Genomic DNA, 15,141 nt, shown 5'->3' on the forward strand with positions numbered 1-15,141 from the left:
GATCCTCTCAACAGATCATGGGACCTAGTGGAACACTGGGGTCCCTTTTCTCCAGGATGAGGTTCGATGCAGCTGTCAGCTTTGGCCAGGTGGGCCGCGCTGGCGGGGTCCATGGATGCGCGTACCCTGAAGGTGGATACCGCACCTGGAAAGGGGACCCCGCAAAGATTTTCAACACATGACCCCTGTCACAGATATACTCTCCCCCAGCATGCCCCGTGAGGGAAAACTCCTCCAATTGGCTGCTGGGGAAAACTTGCTCTGCCAGAACCCCTCTGGCGCCAACTGCCGGCAAGGGGTGGTATTGCACCCCTTGACCACAGACTGACCCAGTGGACATTTCTGGGATGACAGAAGTCCCAAATTTAGACAAAACATGAATGGGAGCAAGGTAACTCCCATTCCCACTAACTTTAGCGTAGCGCCCATGCTGAAAGCAAGGGGGCGCTACAATAGTTAAAGAACTGACCAGAGTTTAGTGTGGTCAGTTTTTTTATGGTAAAGCAGAGGGGCTCGCAGGAACACAAGGATTTCACACAAAGGAAGCAATACAAGAGAACAGGACACGTTTTTATTCAAGTACATGGTACAGTAGACACTATGGTTTACAAACACTGTAGACACAGCAGGGTAATTTAAATCTACAAATAGTTATAAGTGAGCAAAACAGCAAACATTTTCAAAAGTAACTACACCTATCATCACATGCCAAGAGACTGCTCCACATACTCTACTTCTATGTTAACCACTTGCCGACCTCCTCATGTAAATATACGTCAGCAGAATGGCACGGACAGGCACATGCACGTACCCGTACGTCCTCTGCTTGACGTGGGTCGGGGGTCCGATCGGGACCCCCCCCCCGGTACATGCGGAGGTCGGTAAGCCTCGGGTAGCGATCCGGGACGACGGCGCGGCTATTCATTTATAGCCGCTCCGTCGCGATCGCTCCCCGGAGCTGAAGAACGGGGAGAGCCATGTGTAAACACGGCTTCCCCGTGCTTCACTATGGCGGCGCATCGATCGAGTGATCCCTTTTATTAGGGAGACTCGATCGATGATGTCAGTCCTACAGCCACACCCCCCATAAGTTGTAAACGACCGCGCAATTGTCTGTTAAAGCGACGCAGTCCCGAACTGTAAAAACACCTTGGGTCTTTAGGCAGCATATTGGTCCGGGGCTTAAGTGGTTAAAAAAAGGGATTTTTAATAACAGCTTACCTGTAAAATCCTTTTCTTGTAGTACATCACGGGACACAGAGCGGCATAGTAATAACTATGTGGGTTATAGAGCCTACCTTTAGGTGATGGACACTGGCAATCAAAGACAGGAAGTTCCCTCCCTATATAACCACTCCCACACAGGGAGTACCTCAGTTTTGTAGCAAGCAATACAGGTTCCAATATTCCCAAGAGGGGCGGGAGCTCTGTGCCCCGTGATGTACTACAAGAAAATAATTTTACAGGTAAGCTGTTATTAAAAATCCCTTTTTCTTTATTGTACATCACGGGACATAGAGCAGCATAGTAATAACTAAGTGGGATGTCCCATAGCAATGCCAAAAAGAGGGGAGGGAAAACCAGTAAGATAATCAAACGTATAGGCGCCCCCGGACGCGGAGATCTAGACTGTAGCCTGCAGAACCGCCTGCCCAAAGGCTATGTCCGTGCGCCCTCTAACGTCCAACTGGTAACATTTTGAAAATGTGTGGACTGACGACCAGGTCGCCGCCCTAGACTTGAGCCATGGAGACTTGATGATGCACAGCCCAAGAAGCGCCCACTGCCCTGGTAGAGTGAGCCTTTATTGATACTGGGGGATTCTTCCCCTTCAATCCATAGGCCTGCAAGATTGTCTGCCGAATCATCTGGCAATAGTGGCCTTAGACGCTGCCTGGCCCTTCCTGGGCCCTTCTGGCAGGACAAATAAGACGTCTTACGGATCTGGGCAGTGGCCCTAAGATAGACCCTGACCGCCCTTACCACATCCAAAGAATGTAGTAACCTCTCCTTCCCCAAACTCGGATTTGGGAAAAAGGAAGGAAGGATAAGATCTTGGTTTAAATGAAACCCTGAAACCACCTTCGGGAGGAAGGATGGATGAGGCCGTAACACAACTTTATCCTTGTGGTTGACCAAATATGGTTCCCGACAAGAAAGAGCGGCCAACTCTGAAACTCTTCTGGCCGAAGCCATGGCTACCAGGAACACTAGCTTCCTGGATAGTAAAACTAAGGGAATCTCCCTCAAAGGTTCAAAAGGCCATTTCTGTAAGGCCAAGAGGACCAGGTTTAGGTCCCAGGGACACACGGGGGTTCTGATTGGGGGATTAACCCTCAAGACCCCCTGTAGAAAAGACTTAACCATCGAGTGGATAGTTAAAGGCCTCTGAAATAGCACAGACAAAGCTGAGATTTGCCCCTTAATGGTGCTAACTGCTAACTTCATGTCAACACCCAGTTGAAGAAATTCCAGAATCCTTCCAACCAGAAACTTACGAGGGTGCCACCCTTTAGCCTTACACCAGGCTACGTAAGCCCTCCAGACCCTGTAATAGATCAATCTAGACACAGGCTTTCTGGCATTAACCAGAGTGGCGATTACCGGCTTAGAGAGCCCTCTCCTTCCTAAGATATAGGATTCAGTGGCCAAGCCGTCAAACTTAGCGACCGTAAGGAAGGGTGGAATATCGGACCCTGAGACAGAAGGTCTGGCCGAAGAAGAAGGGACCACGGATCCCCTATTGCCATCCTTACGATTAGCGTGAACCACGCTCTTCTGGGCCATGCCAGAGCTATCAGGATTACCGGTTTGCCTTCTATTCAAATCCTGCGAAGGAGCCAGGGTAAGAGACGCACAGGTGGGAAGGCGTAGATCAAGGAGAACTGGTCCCATGGGCACACCAGTGCATCCATCTGGCACGCCAATGGGGTCCCTTGTCCGGGACACAAATTTGTCGATCTTCGCATTGAACCTGGATGCCAAAAGATCTACATCCGGTGTCCCCCACCTGCTGCAAATCTCTTGGAATACCCGAGGATGGAGGCACCATTCCCCTGGAGAGATCTGTTGGCGGCTGAGGTAATCCACCTGCCAATTCTTGATAAATATTGCCGAAATGCAGGGCACATGCGTTTCTGCCCATGTGAGGATATGATCGACCCCCCTCTGGGCTGACCGGCTTCTTGTGCCCCCTTGATGGTTTATGTATGCCACGGCCGTGGTGTTGTCCGATTGAACTCTGACTGGACACCCTCATAGCTCTGCTGTCCAAGCACTCAGAGCCAGCCAGATTGCCCGGATCTCCAAATGGTTGATGGGCAGAGAGCCCTCTGACACTGACCACCTTCCCTGCTGGGCTAGGTTCCCTATCACTGCTCCCCAGCCCATCAGGCTGGCGTCCGTCGTTACTATCTTCCAAATGACCGGGCTGAAGACTCTTCCTTTCTGGAGATTTTGGGGGGCCATCCACCAACAAAGACTCTGCCGGACCAGAGGTGAGAGAGACATGGGGTAGTCCAATGCTTGAGGATTCTTGTTCCAAGCCGTCAGGATGGCTGCCTGCAGTTTCCTTGTATGGAACTGTGCATAGGGTACTGCCTCGAACGTGACCACCATCTTCCCCAAAAGCCGCATACAGAGGCAAATGGATGGCCTCCCTTTGCTTAGGACCAACTGAATCAACTCCCTTATAGCGTTTATCTTTGGTTGTGGTAGGAAGATCTTTTGGCTCTCTGTATCAAACAACATGCCGAGATACTCCAACTGCCTTGTTGGCTGTAAGGCCGACTTGCCCTTGTTTATGACCCAGCCGAGTGACTGGAGATACTGAAGCGTTATGCGCACCGCTCTCCTTAATCCGAGGGCTGAATGATCAATTAACAAGAGATTGTCCAGATAAGCTAACACCGAGATCCCCTGGGTCCTTAAGTTGGCCAATAGGGGTGCCAAGATCTTTGTAAACACTCTGGGAGCCGTGGCTAACCCGAAGGGGAGGGCCACAAACTGGAAATGACGGTGACCTACCGCAAAGCGTAGGTATTTGTGATGACCTGGAAAAATCGGAACGTGGAGGTATGCATCCCTTATGTCAATGGATGCTAGGAATTCCTTGCCCTGTACTGTAGCAGCCACGGACCGGACAGAGTCCATCCAAAAAGTCCAGATGTTCAAATAACAATTCAGGCCCTTCAGGTCCAATATTGGCCTGATGTCGCCATTTGGCTTGGGGATGATGAAAAGATTTGAATAATATCCCTGGCCTTGATCTTGTACTGGTACCTCCACGATCACCCCCTGGTCTAGAAGCCGATCTAGGGCTGCCAGGAGAGAGCGCTTCTTTCCTAGAAGAGGAGGGGGGAACCCTTGAGACTCCAATCAGTAACCTGAAGAGATTGCAGAGAGGACCCATTTGTCGGGGCCGTCGATGCTGGCGAGACGTTGAAGCCCCTGGGGTTGAAGAGGGAGGGCGTTTGAACGTGGGGCCCCGAACCCTCTTCTTTACCGGCAACAAGGTACTCTTTCCACTTGAGATCTTTTGGATATACTTATCCAGATCCTCACCAAACAACCTTTCGCCAAGAAAGGGAAACCCTGCTAGGAGTTTCTTGCAGGGTGTCTCGGCTGACCAATTCTTTAACCACAAGAGCCTCCGCATATGAACTAATGCTAGCGAGAGCCGAGAAGCCTGTTGGATGGAATCCTTGATGGCATCCACAGCAAAGCATAGGGCTCTTGGGAGGTCAGCCAAATCCTGAGCCTGTTGGGCCGGAATATCCTTAGGACCTGTCTTGTCTGGTCCTTTAAAGCCTGGCAGACCCCTATAGCTGCATTAGCTGGCTGGATTACTGCCCCCGCCGTGGTAAAGGCTGCTTTTGGAAAGTTTCCAACCGCTTCTCTGCTGTGTCTTTAAACATTTGGACATTCTCCACAGGGCAGGTAAGGCTTTTATTAACGCATGACACCGCCGCATCAACTGCGGGGACTGTCCACTTCTTAGTGAAACTCTCTTCCATTGGATAGAGAACCGCAAACCTCTTAGGAGGGGCATAGAGCCTATCCAGGCGACCCCAATCCTGAAACATCAGATTCTCCAACAGGGGATAGATCGGAAAAACCGACCCTGATTGTGGAGCCTTTAAGGATCCCAAGGAAGAGACTGCGCTCACTGCCGGTACAGGCCGGGGTAGCTTAAAAGCTAAACACACCATATCCGTTAAGGACTGGATCCAAAGCCTCTCAGCTTGAGTGGCTGAGAAAGGTTCTTCTAGAGTTGAATCTTCCGACACTGCCTCTAGATCCTCACCTTCGTGGCCCTCCTCATCAGAGGAGTAATCATCCCTCTCTACAGATTGCATTGCGCATTTTTTGCAGTCTTAGCCATCCCTGACCCCTTGCGAGCCATGCCCTTACTTTCAAGGACTGCTACAGGGACACCCACTGGACTGGTCACTGTTGCTGGAGCTACAAAGACTAGAGTTGAGCGGACACCTGGATGTTCGGGTTCGGGTCCGAACCCGAACCTGAATAGTCAATGGGACACAGACTTTTAGAAAAAAAAATGTGCGGAGGTCCCCGCAAATTCAATAACCAGACCCTTTAGGTCTGGTATGGATATTAAGGGGAACCCCGCCTTTAATTTAAAAAAAAATGACGTGCGGTTCCCCCTAAATATCCATAACCAGACCCTTCAGGTTTGGTATGGATATTAAGGGGAACCCCGCCGTCAATTTAAAACAAAAATGACGTGCGGTTCCCCCTAAATATCCATAACCAGACCCGTTATCCGAGCACGTTGACCTGGCCGGCCGCAGAAAAGAGGGGGGACAGAGTGCGGCCCCCTCCTCTCCTGAACCGCACCAGGCCACATGCCCTCAACATGGGGAGGATGTCCCCATGTTGATGGGGACAAGGGTCTCATCCCCACAACCCTTGCCCGGTGGTTGTGGGGGTATGCGGGCGGGAGGCTTATCAGAATCTGGAAGACCCCTTTAACAAAGGGGACCCCCAGATCCTGACCCCCCCCTGTGTGAAATGGTAATTGGGTACACTGTACCCCTACCATTTCACGAAGGAAGTGTAAAGTCTTGTAAAAAAAAAAAACACACACACCGTAGAATAAAGTCCTTTATTAACTACTTAACGCCCGCCGCACGACTATTTACGTCCGCAAAATGGCACGGACAGGCAGATGGGCATATATATACGTCCTTGCCTTCTAGCGGGTGGGGGGTCCGATCGGGACCCCCTCCGCTGCGTGCGGCGGGCGGATTCCCTCGGGGAGCGATCCGGGACGACGGCGTGGCTATTCGTTTATAGCCGCTCCGTCGCGATCGCTCCCCGGAGCTGAAGAACGGGGAGAGCCGTATGTAAACACGACTTCCCCATGCTTCACTGTGGCGGCGCATCGATCGTGTCATCCCTTTTATAGGGGAGACACGATCGATGATGTCAGACCTACAGCCACACCCCCCTACTGTTGTAAACACACACTAGGTGAACACTAACTCCTACAGCGCCACCTGTGGTTAACTCCCAAACTACAACTGTCATTTTCACAGTAAAGAATGCAATTTAAATGCATTTTTTGCTGTGAAAATTACAATGGTCCCAAAAATGTGTCAAAATTGTCCGAAGTGTCCGCCATAATGTCGCAGTCATGAAAAAAATCGCTGATCGCCGCCATTAGTAGTAAAAAAAAAAAAATTGATAAAAATGCAATAAAAATATCCCCTATTTTGTAAACGCTATAAATTTTGCGCAAACCAATCGATAAACGCTTATTGCGATTTTTTTTACCAAAAATAGGTAGAAGAATACGTATCGGCCTAAACTGAGGAAAAAAAAATTATATATGTTTTTGGGGGATATTTATTACAGCAAAAAGTAAAAAATATTGCATTTTTTTCAAAATTGTTGCTCTATTTTTGTTTATAGCGCAAAAAATAAAAACCACACTACGTCACTGGGGAAGCCCAGAGTCTTCCCTCTTCCTGGGCTTCCCCAGTGATGTAGCAGAGGGTACGTCAGAGGGTGCGGGTCACGTGACGGGTGGCCCTGCCTCCTCTATACAAGTAATGTCACAGCTTCAGCGCGTCATTCGCTGGGCTGTGTCCAGCGGTGAGAGGAGGTCGGGGATGCTGCTCTCCGGATGAATGGATCTTCTCATCGCTGGAGCGGAGATCACCCGTCGCTGGATCTTCTCATCGCTGGAGATCACCCGCAGCTGTCGCAGGTTTAGGACAACGTTGAAGCAGGAAGCCGGGAACGAGTGGATTATCACCGCTGGAGTTTTTTTATTTTTATATTTTTTATTAATAAAGGACTTTATTCTACGGTGTGTGTGTTTTTTTTACAAGACTTTACACTTCCTTTGTGAAATGGTAGAGGTACAGTGTACCCCATTACCATTTCATACAGGGGGGGGGGTCAGGATCTGGGGGTCCCCTTTGTTAAAGGGGTCTTCCAGATTCTGATAAGCCTCCCGCCCGCATACCCCCACAACCACCGGGCAAGAGTTGTGGGGATGAGACCCCTGTCCCCATCAACATGGGGACATCCTCCCCATGTTGAGGGCATGTGGCCCACACTCTGTCCCCCCCTCTTTTCTGCGGCCGGCCAGGTCAACGTGCTTGGATAACGGGTCTGGTTATGGATATTTAGGGGGAACCGCACGTCATTTTTGTTTTTAAATTGACGGCGGGGTTCCCCTTAATATCCATACCAGACCTGAAGGGTCTGGTTATGGATATTTAGGGGGAACCGCACGTCATTTTTTTTTTTTATATTGACGGTGGGGTTCGCCTTAATATCCATACCAGACCTAAAGGGTCTGGTTATTGATTTTGCAGGGACCTCCGCGCATCTTTTTTTTCCCGAACTCCGATCCCGGACCCGAACTTTTTTCAATTATTCGGGTTCGGGAAAAACCCAAAGTCCGTACCGAACCCGAACTTTACAGTTCGGGTTTGCTCAACCCTAACAAAGACTCATACCGAATACAACCTGCCGAGAAACAATGTGTTCGGGGTTAAGGAGAGTCTTCACTTTTGGAGAGCTGCTCCCTGCTGAGTCCACGCCAGTCACCTGCTCACAAAAGTAACTATAGGAGATACCGCTCTCCTGTGTCCCATCTGCAAACAGAAAACCTTCCAGTTTAAACCTGAGGCTGTTTGCTTCTGGGCGGGCGTCCAAAGACGTCCCGCCCTCCTGCCTCGCGCGCCCATGCCACTAAGCCATAGGAGCGCACGCGCCATGCGCATCCACGCTCGCGCACACGCGCGCCATACCGGCCCACGTGCTATACGCAAACTCAGACGCACACGCCAGCGCCACGCACATGCGCACCCCAGGCCGATGGAGGCTAGCAGGAAGAGAGGGGAGCAAAGCTCCAGGCGGGACACTATGCAGGACTCAGCAACACTCAACCCAGGCTGAAAGAAGAAAAACATTACAGGTACATAGTTTTACTCACATTCAACCTAACAGCATGTGTAGGCATCAGCCGGGGGGATATCAATATGAGTAAATTAGCAGCCATCCTGTCTACTCTAGACATAGTGGTAAACATTGCCCATGCATAGCAGCATAATACAGGCCACCCATAGACCCCGAGAAAATTGAAGGACCTACTGTCAGACCAAGTCCCGTAGGTACCTCCACTTACCTCTCCACGCTGCAGGGTGTTGCTTAAGCAAGAGGCCCAATCTTCACCCCTAACCATGGGTATTGTCAAAGACCTTCAGAGACCAGGGTCCATGGACAGGAACACCACTCCCCTGGACCTATATAGCACCCTGGCAGCAGAAAACTTTTAGCAGTGGAAAAGACCAAAGTACTGGGGCCCAGAGTCCAGGGGGCAGATTCATGTACAATGGCGCAGATTTGGACCGGCGTAGCGCATGATTTTTAGACTACGCCGGCCCAGTGCGGAGAGGCAGTTAGATGATTCACCAAAAATTTTCTGTGTAAGATGGGCCAGCGGTGCGGATTTTAGACGGCGTAAGGTGGGGTAAGGCCAAATGGGAGTCACCCTATGCTAATGAAGTGCCGACCGTGGCGCAGGGGTCACACCGGGGCGCATCTTAGACCGCGCATGCGCAGTGACATCCAGGGGTAAATGCCCCAATCTGCACATGCTCAGAACTGCGCCCCGGCGTGACCCCTGAGCTACGCCGGCCCACTACCAATGCCCAGTCCATAAACCAGCCCAGACTTCCGCCCTGCAGGTGCAAATGTACTGAGGCTTTTTTTTTCCAAGCTAGGTCGTTTGCAGTGTGCTGGGGCAGTTATGGCTGATGAGGAATCCTCAGGTGGGCGGACCGCCTCTATGGGCCACAGAGTGCCTACACTGGCAAGGCTGACAAACTCAGAATTTATGCGGAGATCACAGCGCAGGTGAATGCTTTGGGGGTGGCGGAGAGGGAGCCAAAGCACATCCGGAAGAAAATAAATGATTTGCGTCGCTTAGTAAAAGAAAAATTGGTGGCCAATAAAAAGCATGCCAGTGGAACAGGAGGAGGACCAGCCAGAAGGATCACCCTGACAGCGGAGGACCTTGTTGTGGCCAGGTTCCTGGCTAGGGAGCTGGTGGAGGGCTTTGATTCTGGGGATCAGCCCTTGAGGAGAGGTAAGTGTGTTTTATCTTCTTTCAGGTGTGTTGCTTGTGTGTGTGTGGGGGGGTTAGGGAAGAAGTGTCAAGTGTGTGGGTCCACCAACATCTGAATGTTTTGTGTCCTCCACAGATGTGCAGGATGGAGCTGGGCCATCATTGGCTGCAGGGCAACCCACCACATCCAGGGTGGAGACTGCCCCTACGTCTGTGATAGAGGAAGTGGAGGAGGAGCAGGTCGTGGTAGAGGAGGAGACGATTTATTTATTGGTGGAGACCCCCATTGATGGCCCCTCCCAAACCTCTCCCCTCATTAGAGTTACCCCCTCAGGGCTCTCAATCCCTATCAGGGATTCCCCCTCAAGGGACCCTAGCCCCTCACGGGACCCCAGCCCCTCCAGGGCCAGCCCCTCCAGGGCCAGCCCCTCCACCCGGCCTCAAGCCGCTCCTGCCCCGAGGAAGGCTTTAAAAAAAACGAGGGGAGTCCCTGCAGAGCTGGAGTTCAGTCTGGCAAGGGACCAAACCAGGCAGACCCGCCACATTGGGACTCTTGCGGGGGATCTAACACGGGTCGCAGCTAGCCTGGCGTCCTCTGCCGAGAGCCAGGCTGCCTGCACTGTGGCAGTGAAGGAGGCTGTTACGCAGCAGGCTGGGCAGAGTCGGCTCATCAATGAGAGCCTGCAGGACGTTGTGGGGAACGGGGCAGCCCTTCTGTCCTGTCTGGGGGACCTGCAGGACACCACATATCAGCTGGTTGCAACAGCGCCCCAAAACCCGAGGGACAAGAAAGAGCCCACGCCAGGGCCGTTGATTTTTTGGACTATTTATTTTTTACTCAGGTTATGAGTCTTTTTTATTTATTGTACACTCAGGTTATGAGTCTTTTTTATTTATTTCCCTGCACACGGGGAGTAGTGCAGGCTTCAGTGTGAATGGTGTGTGAATGTGGGGGGGTGACACTCCTGCCATTAAGGTTTGTCACCCTCAGTCGTTGGGGAGAAGTGATCCCCACGACCCGTGTGAAAGGTGTATGAATGTACAGCAACATAATTGGAGCCTTGGCGCAGCGTTGCTGCTCCCTAGTACCATGGGGGGTACTTCGGTCTAATCCAATTCAATGTGGATGTGGGGTGTATGTGCTAGGGACCACAGTGGTGTACATGCGTGCATTCTCATTGTGCCATGATTAATGTGGGTGTTTAACGTGAAAAGAAGCCTTCCACGAGGCGTGTCCTGACTGCTCTTCCATCAGCAGACGGGGTAGCCTCTGGCAGGGGGGGATTGTCTGGTTGGGGGGTCAGGTCATCACGTAGCTCAATCTCCAGGCCCCTTCTCACTGCAAAGTTGTGCAGCATGCAACATGCCCCTATGATCTGGCACACAAAGTCTGGGGAATACAACAGGGTACCCCCAGACTTATCCAGGCATCGGAAACGGGACTTCAGGAGGCCAAATGTGCGTTCCACCACTCCACGGGTACGTGCGTGTGCTTCATTGTATCTTCTCTCTCCTGGGGTCTGGGGGTTCCGGAATGGAGTCATCATATGGGGTCCCAGTGCATATGATGCACTGGGACCCCATATGGAAGGGAAAATATGGAGAATGTTAGTCGTGCATGTGCCCCTCGTGATGTCTGAATCATGGGGGGGGGGCAGTCATACCTAACACCCATGTCACTCACCAACCAGCCAGCTGTTCCCATACACGTTCTGTTCAAATTCTGTAGGGATGGTGCTTTGACGGTATATGAAGCTGTCATGACAGGATCCGGGGTGTTTGGCATGGACGTGCCATATGAGGCATTGGGCATCGGCAATCACCTGTACATTGATGGAATGCCAATGCTTCCTATTGCACTATATGTGCTCCATGTCACGGGGGGGCTGTAGTGCCACATGTGTGCAATCAATGGCCCCCACAGTGCGTGGGAATCTGTCAATTTGGTAGAAATCTGTCATTGTCTTCAGCCGCTGGACCTCCTGGGTGGGTTTTATGATTTGGTTGGCCATGTGTCTCAGGATTGCAGGGATAACCTGGTGCACACATTTGCTCATGGTGGATTGTGACATCCCAGCCGACAATCCACTTGTTCTTTGAAAAGATCTAGTGGCGAGGAAATGCAGTGTTGCCAGGACCTTCACCAGTGGCTGCACTGCATGTGTGCGGTGTGTTGGGCTGGTGATGTCATCCTGCAGGATTCTGGTTAATTCCAGGATGACTTCACGGCTGAATCTGTAGATGCGATACACCTCCAATTCCCCCATGGCAAAGACGTCAACATGCCCCTGGCATGTTGGCACACAGTTGTGTTGTCCAGCAAGTGTTGTTGCTCAGGTCATCTGTAACGCTGCTGCTTTAGCTGCTCTCCAGCTGACCTTTGCAAGTCTGGTGCAAAGTTACCCCTGCTTTTATGAGGGGTAACTTGGCGCCAGAATTTTCAGTTCCGCGCACCGGGAGTAGCCTGCGCCGGTCAAGCTTAAGTTGATGAATCGGCACAACAACCTCATTTGCATATTTAAAACACAAAAACCATGGCCGCGCCAGATCCGACCAGCGTAAATCTGCGCCAACGCCGCGCCGGCGTGGAAATGTTACACCGAGGCGATGAAGTCTATTTGGAGGCGTAATCTGGTTCTCTGGGTACGGCGCAGCGATCCGCCGGCGCAAATCTGCACTTACGCCGCGCATCTCCCAAAAAAACGGTGTAAGTGCTACATGAATCTGCCCCCAGCTCTCAAAGAGAAGCATTATAGGCCAAACCTCGTTCTTCTAACCGAGGCCCGGGTACCGTCCACTTTGGCTATGAAGCACTTTGAACGGATCCGGATTCTTAGCCTGCTCCAGTCCCCAGGGGGACTCCATAAGCAAGAGCTTTCACAAACGTGACCAACACCTAAGACACTGGCGAAAAAACTGAGGTAATCCCTGTGTGAGAGGGGTTATATAGGGAGGGAACTTCCTGTCTTTGATTGCCAGTGTCCATCACCTAAAGGTAGGCTCTATAACCCACATAGTTATTACTATGCCGCTCTGTGTCGCATGATGTACGATAAAGAAAGCTATTTACCATCTTGGAAGTGTGCTTAGACCTCTCTGAGGTCCCTCGGGTTAAAACGTATTTAATGATTCTATCCCACTGTATAAACTTACTTTTGAACTTCGGAAACAGAGCAAAACCTTTCTCAAAATTTGGGGTAGATGGTTGGCTAGTCCGCTAACCCTCTCCCAGCACTAATTGTACTACTCTTGATTGACCATTGATGGGCCGTGCCCCAGGGATCTATGTCCTGGTAATATACCTGAACCTTTTACCATTGTGCTTACTTTATATCTTTGCACTGATATCGGTTTATTTTTATATGTTTGAGCATATTGCCTGGTGGTATTGTTGTTTTTTTGTGTGTTTCTTTCTGTTTGTTGGTTTGTCTTAAACCCAATAAAAATATCTTTAAAAAAAATAAAAAGTCCTAAACAAATGCAACCATTTTCATGCTTGACAGTTTTTATTAGTACAAGTTGTATGTGGTGAATTATAATGTTAATCCTCTAAGATGCTATGCCCACCCAAGGTATGTTTCTGAGAGACCTAATTGAGGGCAGTAGAACCTTTTGAGCCTGTGACCTGCTGGCTTAAGCCGCGTACACACGATCAGAATTTCTGATCAAAAAAGTCAGATGGACTTTTTTCATCGGAAATTCCAATCATGTGTGGGCTCCATCGGACTTTTTTCCATCGGTGTTTAGAAATAGAACATGTTTTATTTTTTTCCGATGGGAAAAAAAAACGATAGGAAATTGCTATCGTGTGTGTGGAACCCACACATGCTCAGAATCAAGTCGACCCATGCTCAGAAGCATTGAACTTCATTTTTCTCGGCTCGTCGTAGTGTTTTACGTCACCGCGTTTTGGACCGTCGGAATTTAGTCTGACATGTGTATGCAAGACTGATGGAAGTCAGCTTCATCGGAATTCCAACGGAAAATTCCATCGGATTTTATTCCATCAGAAATTCCGATTGTGTGTACGCGACATTAGTCTAAAGCTTTTATCGGAGTTCATCTAAAATCATGACTGAGCCCCCAGTTTTTTCATGCAAATGAAAACCTCCTTATATTAAATATACTTAATAAGTCAGTTGTTAATTACCATATCTGCCTTCAGCCTCTTCCTTCTCTCGTGATAGTTTAGCAATGTCTTCTTGTTTAAGAGCAAACAGCTTGGTGTCATGCTCCTCCTGGAGAATCCTTAAATCAAATCCAATAACAAATTGTGCCTTCGGTTAACAAAATTACAGGATTATGGTGAGAGAAGAAGCTGATTATTTGCAATAAATAACATTTTTTTTTTTCTTTTAACGATAATATTTTTTTAGGCCAGTTGTATCTTCATATTTATGTATGAAATACAGGTTGCATCCATGACATAAATTTTTCAGAGCATTCTGGGCCTTCTAAACAGAAAGCCCAGCATTAGCAGTAAACTTTGGCCACGCTATTCACATGAAAAGAGTTAATTTGCTTCTTTGTCTTTTGTGGAAAGCAGCCTAGAGTTCTATGTGCTTGCTTACAGCACGTTGAATACTGACATTCAATGAAATAAGTCAATTCCACACCTCAAAGTGAAATAAAAATAAAGGGCCAGATCCACGTACCCTGGCGCATCTTTCTGTCCGGCGTAGCGTATCTCTGATACACTACGCCGCCGCAACTTACAGCGTATTTTCTGTATCCACAAAGAATGTGCGCCGTAAGTTACGGCGGCGTAGTGTAACTTTGGCGGTGTAAGGGCGCGCAATTCAAATGGATGTGATGGGGGCGTGTTTTAAGTTAATACGTCTTGACCCGGCGTAAATGAAGTTTTTTTTGAACGGCGCATGCACCGTCCGTGGGGGTATCCCAGTGCGCATGCTCGAAATTAACCCGCAACAAGCCAATGCTTATGACGTGAACGTCATTCTACGCAAAGCCCTATTCGCGAACGACTTATGCAAACAACTTAAAAAATTCAAAATTTGACGCAGGAACGACGGCCATACTTAACATAGGATACGCCCCATATAGCAGGGGTAACTATACGCAGAAAAAAGCCTTACGGAAACTACGTAAAAAAATGCGCCAGCCGGACTTACGTTCGTGGATCGCCGTATCTAGCTAATTTGCATACTCGACACGGAAATCGACGGAAACGCCACCTAGCGACCAGCGTAAATATGCACCTTAGATCTGATGGTGTACGCCAGTCGGATCTAGCACAGCTTCAGGCGTATCTGGTTTTGTGGATACAAAACAAAGATACGCCGGAGCAAATTAGAAGTTACGCGGCGTATCAATAAATACGCCAGCGTAACTTCTTTGTGGATCTGCCCCAAAATGTATAAAAAAGGCAAAAACATAAACCCCAAGCACTGCATAGAACATATACCTGATTTCCTCTTCTTTTTGCATTTTTAGCTCTGAAACTTTCTTCTCCAGTTCATGGTTCAGCTAGAAGAAAGAAAATTGTTTTTTTTTTTATTTCAAGACAAATTTAT

General features: G+C 49.5%; 1 protein-coding gene across 3 annotated transcripts in view; it reads right to left on the reverse strand.

Annotated features, from left to right (window-relative positions):
* FLACC1 (flagellum associated containing coiled-coil domains 1) overlaps nucleotides 1–15,141 on the reverse strand; it is a 113,634-nt gene that overhangs the window by 42,277 nt on the left and 56,216 nt on the right. For all 3 annotated transcript variants that reach the window (XM_040357218.1, XM_040357217.1, XM_040357219.1), the window contains 2 exons: nucleotides 15,033–15,094; nucleotides 13,758–13,855 (listed from right to left, as the gene is read on the reverse strand). In XM_040357218.1, coding sequence (XP_040213152.1) covers nucleotides 13,758–13,855; nucleotides 15,033–15,094 — 160 coding nt within the window. The remainder of the gene's footprint in view (nucleotides 1–13,757; nucleotides 13,856–15,032; nucleotides 15,095–15,141) is intronic.

This window comes from Rana temporaria, chromosome 6 (assembly GCF_905171775.1).
Source record: "Rana temporaria chromosome 6, aRanTem1.1, whole genome shotgun sequence".
NCBI classification, from domain to species: Eukaryota; Metazoa; Chordata; class Amphibia; order Anura; family Ranidae; genus Rana; species Rana temporaria.